The 9,130-nt window shown below is 39.5% G+C and overlaps 1 protein-coding gene across 1 annotated transcript; it reads left to right on the forward strand.

Moving 5' to 3' along the window:
* The first annotated feature begins 1,038 nt into the window (after nucleotides 1-1,038).
* On the forward strand, nucleotides 1,039-9,040 carry LOC109064998 (zinc finger MYND domain-containing protein 19-like). Its single transcript, XM_019082016.2, has 6 exons — nucleotides 1,039-1,302; nucleotides 3,028-3,087; nucleotides 3,299-3,405; nucleotides 4,460-4,600; nucleotides 4,737-4,917; nucleotides 7,472-9,040. Exons 1-6 carry the CDS (start codon nucleotides 1,252-1,254, stop codon nucleotides 7,613-7,615), a joined length of 684 nt encoding a protein of 227 aa, XP_018937561.1. The 5' UTR covers nucleotides 1,039-1,251; the 3' UTR covers nucleotides 7,616-9,040.
* The last annotated feature ends 90 nt before the right edge of the window (nucleotides 9,041-9,130 follow it).

Here is a 9,130-nt window from a genome sequence, read left to right on the forward strand (position 1 = left end):
AAGAAAGTCACAGATAAATTCTATGCAAGGATGCTATGAGGTTCTCTTCTCAGAACAGAATGAATTGTGTCCTGGGGTCATATGAGTCCACATTTCGACTTGTTTTTGGGAAAAACAGAGACCGAGTTCATTGTGACAAAAAAATAAAAATAAAAAATAAATAACACCAAAGAGACCATCCAGACTTTTGTCAGCGACAGATCCAAAAACCAGCATCTGTCATTGTATGGGGTACATTAGTGTCCTACACATGGGTGACTTGCATATTTGTGAAGGTACCACTGAAGGCATATATTGGCATCAGAATTGAGACTTGGTTAAATCCATGGTTAGTTAGACTGAGAAAATGCCACGCCTCAATGCGCATGTGCAAAAACAGCATTTTCATAGACACAGAGTGAGTCTGCTTGACTTTCCTGCGCTCCTGTCCAGATCTATCTTGCTATTGAAAATGTATGATGCATCATGAAGATGACAAGACAATGACGACCATGGATTAACATGCCTCTGTCACAACTTTTTTGGAGTGTTAGAGCCATCAAAATCAAAATTTGTTTATATTTACAAAATTCAGTTGAATTGGTCAGTGAAAATATTGGAGATCTTTTCTTTTAACTTTTGTCAAAGGTTGAAGAGCATGAATCACATTTTTTTTTGTTTTTATTGTATTTACAGTATGTCCTAACTTTTCTGGAAATGGGGTTGTACAACTGATTTCTTTTAGTGGCACAACAAAGTTAAATGGCTACTTCATTAAGAATAATATTAATGCTCCCATTACACCAGCCCTGCCGGTGAGCACTGTTTCGCGCTAAAATGTCGTTTTTTAGTTACGTAACGAAAAGGCGTGGTTATACGAGGGGCGGACCTTGTCGTGAAATCTCGTATTGTGATTGGACAGATCGGCCAAACGCGTTCACGTTTATCCATGAAACGTCAGCATAAGAATTAAACACCCAATGCGAATGTATTGACGATAGACAGCTCCGATTGGACAAATCGCTGTCAGTCCTTTTTCGCGATTGGTTTAGTTCTGAGTTCTGTTAGTCCCTCCCCCAGAAGCTGGCAGGTTTTTCCAACGCCTCTCAGCGGCGCATCACGGAGGTTTGGAAGCGGGTGGGGAAGACGCGGGCAACGACTGACCCTATTACACTAAAAATTGTAGTCAGGGTTGGTTTGGCCGGTCCGATTTCCAACCTAATAACGTCGTACTTCCTGTCACATTTCATCCCGGACCTGACATCCCCTCTAATGTCGGATTTCAAGCTTGGGATTGTTCGACTTGGCCGTGTGGCCGGGAAGGTGAGCTGAATCCTAGGGCTGCCATGTGCGACGCGAAGGGGAGGGGATCCGAGATCCGTGAGCTAAATGCTTGTTTTTAACAATTAAGTGCCGTATTTGTCAATTTGGATGTTATCGACTTTGGTCAGAGAGTGATATATGTAATGTAGGCACGGAGTTGTCGTCGAAACGTTTAATTTTTTATAATTAAACTGGTCAGCTCATCAGCCGAGTAGGCTTAGTCCCTTTGAGCCGCCTACTTTTGCTTTGGTAGTGGCGCTAGCGTGGCTACAGCGCTGCTAGACGGCTGGGGCGAGAGTTCGCTTGTTAGCCAGGGAATGTAAAAGTTTTATTTTTCCGTTTACAGTTTAAGAAGGTTTTAAGCATAAGACTGCTGCGTTTTTTATGATCCACGTCAGTAATGACACTGTCATCCAATATGGCTCAGAGAGCTCTGAAAATGCCTCAACCAGGAACCGTTCGCAGCATGAAAACCGGCATGTTGGCTGTGATGAGCCTTAGCACTATACTTACACGGTTTATCTGTCAAGCATGTGCACAGTCACTTCATCGGTAATGTATCGCGAAACCTTTTGCAAAATGTTGTCAGTTTATTCAACTTTACTATTTTCATCGGTTCTTTGTGTCATCCTGAACAAATCCAAGCTGTTTCGGGGATGGCAGGCCGCTTATGCCATGACACTAGAGGGCAGCCGGTAAACCGATATCTAAAGGGGTTAAACAATAGGAGCATGTGAGAAGTCGGATGAAAGGCACAAACGCGATTCGTGCTGTACAGTCTTGATGCTCAATTTATGTTTACATAAGACGGAATAGAGCTCATGCTAATCGAGGGTCATAGGTTATATCTGGTCGGATCCGGCTGACTTTTCACACGTTTCTCCTGTGATAATAGGGAAAGTTTCTTAGGCACTCTTCATTAGCTTTTTATGCTCTTTAAATTCCATTAGCCCCTCACTGCAGAACACAAGATCCAGGGGGCGTGTTTGGATCCATATCTAGGTGGTGGAGATGGGTGGGTTTAGGGATCAGGGGGTGGAGACGGGTAGGTTAAGGTATACGTAAGGTGGGAGGAGTTGGATCTGGATCCAGCCACGCACCCCTGGATCTTGTGTTCTGCCGTGGGGACCATCTCTTAAATTCTGGAATCTGTAATGACATGCATAACATTTGACACATTTACCCGCATTACTTTAAAGACAGCTACCGATCTACTTTTTATATAGTGATGAAAAAGCTATTTTAAAATTTTTACAAATTAACTGTCCTAATTACCAGAAAGCTTGGTTTGAGTAATAGTACGAGAAGTCATTGTTTCTCAGATAGTAGCAATGTCTGATTTGTAAACTGATTGTTCTTTAATTATAATTGGTTGAACTGGTTTGCTAAACCTGTCTGGGGTGCGTTTCCCATAAGCATCGTAATATCTATGGACGCAAGTTACCAACATAGTTCAGCCATTTGGTTGACATTCGCAAAGGGTATTGAAAACTTAAACATGAAGTACATACTATATTAAAAGTTTGTTTTAATTTCTTTATATCAAAATAAACGTTTAAAAATTCAAAATAATCGAACTAATAGGAAATTGGTCAAAAAGTGTGGGAACCCTAAGGAAGGCATTATGTATAACTTAGCCTAAGACTTTGGTGAGGAAGCAAAATAGCTGATATGTTTTTGTATTGTTGACTTGCTCTCCATTATAACACCATTTTGTTCCTTCAGACAAAGTACACTTTAATTGATGAACAAGACATACCATTGGTGGAAAACTATGCCTTTGAGGTGAGAACACATTTTGTTTTTTGTTTTTTTGAGAATTTTGTTTGGGGCTTGAATCAACAACCCTATGTTTTATGGCCATTTCTGGTATTCCTAGTAAATTGTAAAATTTTTACTTTTAAAAACTACCCAAATAATAATTTTTGTTGGGGTCACATGCTTTAAATACTATTATTTAGTCCTGTGACATTGAATGCCCGAATGTCTTTTTCAGGCACGCATGGAAGTTGATGCAGATGGGAATGGGGCAAAAATCTTTGCTTATGCCTTTGACATCGGCAAGGGTAGATGGGCTGGTCGACCACTGCATGAGTTACTTTGGTGAGTGTAGTGTTAGAGCCTATTGCATTTCCCACGGCTTTTTCACTGTTTTCGATCTTCAGATACGACATGTCACAATTCAGGCCACTAGTGAAAGTCATAATGAACTTTTTTTTTTTTTTTTAATGAAGCCACGTTCTCACTGGGGGTGTAACGATGCATCAATATGGATGGATGCATTGATCAAATGACTAACAATGAAATGTTTTAATGCAATGCATGAAAAAACTAATTAAAGGGGTGGTTGATTGAAATTTCACTGTTTTAATGTTAGTTAGTGTGTAATGTTGCTGTTTGAGCATAAACAAAATGTGCAAAGTTGTGGCACTGAAAGTCAATGCAAACGGAGATGTCATCTTTTAAAATTCTGGCAGTTTAATGCCTACAAAAACGGCTCGTAGGGACTACAACGAGTTACTTCCCGGGTTCATTATGTCATGAACCCAGATAAACCCTGCCCCCGGGAACATGCAGCAAAGGGAGCGAGGCCATGCTACGCTGCTTTAGAGAAGAGGAAGAAAAAACTAGGGGTGCATGTAAAAATCTATTCATATATGTATCGCAATTCTGTCTTCTGGCGGTTTAGCCAATCACAACACACTGGACCAGCTAACCAATCTGAGCTCATTGAGTATTGCTGAAGGAGGGGCTTCATAAAAGCAGGAAGTGATCAGCGCATTTATAGGAAAAGGGGATAGAGTAGTGTAGAATAAAAGTAAACTATGTGAAAAATAATGCGTTTTTAAAAAATACGAATCAACACATGTTAGACTGCACCCCATAAACAAAATCAAGCCTAGAAAAAAAAGTCAACCACCCCTTTAAGATGCACATTTTTCAGACTTCATAATCTATTTAATACTAATTGTGTCATGGTGTGTTATGAGGTACCTTCCACCTCATGTTGTGATTAGTTGACAGTTTATCAGGGAACTCATTGCCTAGTTGATTTTGAAAATATGTAGTTTTGCATATGTGTAAATCCCGAAGAGGCTGTAAATAAGTAGACATCTATATGTTTTAAGTAGTCACATTTTAGTGTATTTGTTTACAGGGAAAAGCACAGAGGTGGAATTGCTCCAAGTTTCCAAGTAGTACACATAAACTCAGTCACAGTGGACAACCGTCTAGACAACTTGCGTCTCGTTCCTGTGGGATGGAGTCCCAAACCAGAAGAACTGTCCAGCAAACAAAGGTAATTGAAAATCAATACATTAAGATTTTATGATGTACAGCCGATGAAAAACCAAACAAACAAACAAAAAATCCACTGTGCCCAACTTGTGTGGTGAAGTGTTTTCTAAATTATGACTGTATAATGTCCTCTCTAGAGAGCAGTCGTTGTACTGGCTGGCCATCCAGCAGGTTCCAGCAGACCCAGTGGAAGAGCAGTACCTGGAGTTGAGTCGCACACGCTACTACAATGCCAACGGAGAGCTGGTGGAAGAGGAGGAGTGCTCCTGCACCTACTACGAGTGTCATTACCCACCTTGCTCGCTTATTGAGAGGAGGGTCAGTATAATGTAGAGAAGTCATTCTATTTCGTCTTGTTTTTTTTTATCTTTTTAAATACTGGTCATTGGGTTGGATATCGTTTGAATTTTATCGATTCAGATTCTGCTTAAAATTACCCTTTTGACTGGTTTTGTGGTCCAGGGTCACATTCAGTAAAAGCACCTGCATGTTGATCATAGTCATCACCAGTCTCAGTTATAAAGGATTACAGTTATAAAACGCACTGGCTATAAAAATGAGCAGTGGGGTTGGGTATCGAAAACCGGTTCTATTTTAAAACCAGTTCCAAATTTCTAAGAACCGGTTTTTCGATAAGGTGCATGCATTTCGATTCTGCTTAACAATTCCTGTGTTCTCATTTTAATGTGATTTAAAATGATTTAAGTGCAGGAACAGAAATAACTTGTGCCCTGTTGTCGATTCTGTGGGAAGTCGTGGCCTAGTGGTTAGAGAGTTTGACTCCTAACCCGAAGGTTGTGGGTTCGAGTCTCGGGCTGGCAATACTACGACTGAGGTGCCCTTGAGCAAGGTACCGAACCCCCAACTGCTCCCCGGGTGCCGCAGCATAAATGTCTGCCCACTGCTCCGGGTGTGTGTTCAAGGTGTGTGTGTGTTCACTGCTGTGTGTGTGCTCTTTGGATGGGTTAAATGCAGAGCATGAATTCTGAGTATGGGTCACCATACTTGGCTGTATGTCACGTCACTTTCACTGTCACTTTCACTTTTAATTGATTCTGAGTTTTCAATAAGATGATAAAATCCAATATATTAAAAAATAAGGTCAAACATTTATTCTGTGTCTTTTTACAAAGCATTCTTTTGCTGCTGAATAACATGAGCAAACATCAGCAGCCTACAGAACACTTAGGCCAACCAGAGGAACTTTTGCCTATGCTTTTATCAAAAATACCACAGCAAAAACAACTTGACTAATAAACCTTTCAAATATTAAAGTGTTAAAGACAAGTAAACAGTCAGTAATAAAATCGGAACAAAATAGCATAAATACATCTGAACAATATTTCAGATACACAAGCTGTAATTAAGTTTAAAAACACTGCATAGTTTTCTTTTCATAAATAAAATACAGATTAAAGTTATTAAAGATATGTAATTTTAAATTTCCTTTTGTTCTTTGATTAACATTAATGACAGGCAGTGCGTTTATTAGACTGCTTTCACTTTAACGCACTTAGATCTAAAAATACTGTACACGTGCGTTTTCTTTCTCATCTGTTTGTTCACTTAAGATGTTTATGATATACTGACGTAGTTTTCTGCATACTGGTCGATAAATGTGAAAGAAGTCAGTTCCGGCCTGGAACAACCTTTTCTGCAGTGGAAATGCACAGAACGGTTCGAGAATGGACACAGCTGACCTCTGTTCTCTGTGCTTGCACTTCAGACGTATGTGTTGCACACCAACAGGGCGCAAGTTATTTCCGTTCCTGCACTTAAATCATTTTAAATCACATTAAAATGTGAACACAGGAATCGTTCAGCAGAATCGAAATGCATGCGTCTTATCAAATACCCGGTTCTTAGAAATTTGGAAATGGTTCTAAAATAGAACTAGTTTTCAATACCCAACCCCACTGCTCATTATTATAGCCAGTGCATTTTATAACCGTAATCCAGGGGTTTCCAACCCTGCTCCTGGAGAGCTACTGTCCTGCAGATTTCAGCTCCAACCCCAATCAAACACACCTGAACCAGCTAATCAAGGTGTTCAGGGCTACTTGATAATTACAGACAGGTGTGTTGGAGCAGGGTTAGAACTGAAGTCTGCAGGATGGTTGCTCTCCAGGAGCAGGGTTTGAGTACCCTGCCGTAATCTTTTATAACTGAGACTGGTGATGACTATGATCAACATGCAGGTGCTTTTACTGAATGTGACCGTGGACCACAAAACCAGTCATTAGGGTAATTTTTTGGAAATTGAGATTTATACTTCATCTGGAAACTGAATGAATAAGCTTTCCATTTATGTGGTTTGTAAGGATATGTTAATATTTAGCAGAGATACAACTATTTGAATATCTGGAATCCGAGGGCCCAAATAAATCTAAATATTGAGAAATTCACCTTTAAAGTTGTCCAAATGAAGTTCTTAGCAATGCATATTACTAATAAAAAAATTATGTTTTTGTATTTTTACGGTAGGACATTAACAAAATATCTTCATGGAACATGATCTTTACTTAATATCCTAATGTGTTTTGGCATAAAAGAAAAACTGATAATTTTGACCCATATTGTTGGCTATTGCTAAAAATATACCCATGTGACTAAAGACTGGTTTTGTGGTCCAGGGTCAAATATGTTCACAGAGGACACATTGCATTTAAAAATGCTGGATGGGGCGAGAAAGAATGGAACAGAACACAGCCACATAACCCTCATTTAAGACTTTTATTAAAAACGCAATGCTCTTGGTGTGCAAAATAGCAATGCAAAATAAATGACTGTATGTTTTCCAGCCGTTTGTCACTGCAACATTTATTTGAGTTGTGACAATTCTATTAGTGTCTCTGTCTTTGTACCTTTGCAGTTGAGGGAGTTCAACATCTGCGGCCGATGCCAAGTGGCACGCTACTGTGGATCACAGTGCCAACAGAGAGATTGGCCAGCCCATAAGAAGCAGTGCCGTGAGCGTAAACGGGTTCTGGCGCTGGAGTCTGAGCCTGAGCGATGATCCCCCTCAATTCCAGTTTGAAGAACGATGGTCACAGGGGGTGTGGGGTGAGACTGAGTTGAAATTCAAAAACTGACTGCTAGGATAGGGGACAATTTTGGTGGGATGGATGGGCCTGATGGGGGGAAAAACTCACTTCCCAGAACTTTCATATCTCCACAACTTGCCTATGGAGATTATGGGAAATTGAGTTTTTTTTGTTGTTCAGAGGGAGGTCTTAAAGGCTCCACCTGCTGCTATGGATGTGTGTTTAATGAAGAAAAACACCATGCCGTCATAACTCTTTCTCTGTGGACTGCATATGAGTATTGACAGTCATGCGCTCGCTTGTTCTATCCGCCCTTCTGTCATGAAGTATTAGCCGCCGCCGAGGGACAAAACTGCTGTACAACTGATGATGAGATGGAATACGGACCTCTTCACTGTACTACCCTTCCTCCTCCTCTTCTCCCAGTTGGACTTCTTGTGCACATAACCTAGCACATAGTCATTTACCTGCCACACCTTCATCAAGTATAAAGCCAATAGCTGTGCAAAACCACACCACCAGTATTGTGTGTGCAATGCCATTATTGACTGAAGGACATGGATAAAGTGGTTGATTTATTTATTTATTTATTTTTTTCTTTTATTTTTTTTCTTTTCATTTCTTTATGGGATTTTTTTGGGTTGCAGTGTTGGGGAATATGCCTTTGGGGTGGGGGGATGTCACCTTTCTGTTTACCTGTTTTTTAAATGCATTACAATCCCATTTACCTTTCACACTCGTGTTATGTTTAGTTTCATTTACCATAACAAGCACTCAGTTAGAGGGATGTCCTGGGAAAAACTTGAAAACCCACATGGAAAGTTGACTCTGATTCGTATTGTCAATGTGTACTTGGATGTCTAAAATTGTCATTTGGGTCCCAGTCATTCAATGTTTAGTCTTCTTGCTTGTCTTAAAATCTTTGTCAAAGTAAGTTTAACACATGAATTTTGTTTGACTTATTTTTTATTTTATTTTAAAGAAATTTTTCTTCTTTATACAAAAATATGTGCACACAAGTCCCAAGTGTGTCTTCCTCTTACGTCAAGGGCAACTCTACCAAACTGTGACGTGCACTCACAAATAAGCATGTATAATGGACTCATACATGTGACGTTTGTCTACGTTCATATTCCGAATAATTTATTTATCTGGTTGGGTTGAACACTGTGCACTGAATAGCATCACTTTGATCTTTGTTCTTTTTTGAGAAATGGGAGTTTAGGGTAGGTTGGGGTGTCTGTTCTTTTTATTTTATTTTTTTAAGCTATTACCATACAAACATTAAATGCATAAATATGTGAATGGACAAAGTTTGTGATAACTGACCATCTCTTGTCACTGTAATATATAAGAATAAAATTAATGAAATAAAATCTCAAATGTGTAAAGGTTAATTTGGTTGCATAGTGTCTGTTTTGCCCATATAATGTTGTATTTAGAGTCTAAAACTGTTTTTCTTTGGTTTTTCTTTCCACTGAACTAAA

Source organism: Cyprinus carpio, chromosome B5, assembly GCF_018340385.1.
Source record: "Cyprinus carpio isolate SPL01 chromosome B5, ASM1834038v1, whole genome shotgun sequence".
Lineage (NCBI taxonomy): Eukaryota > Metazoa > Chordata > Actinopteri > Cypriniformes > Cyprinidae > Cyprinus > Cyprinus carpio.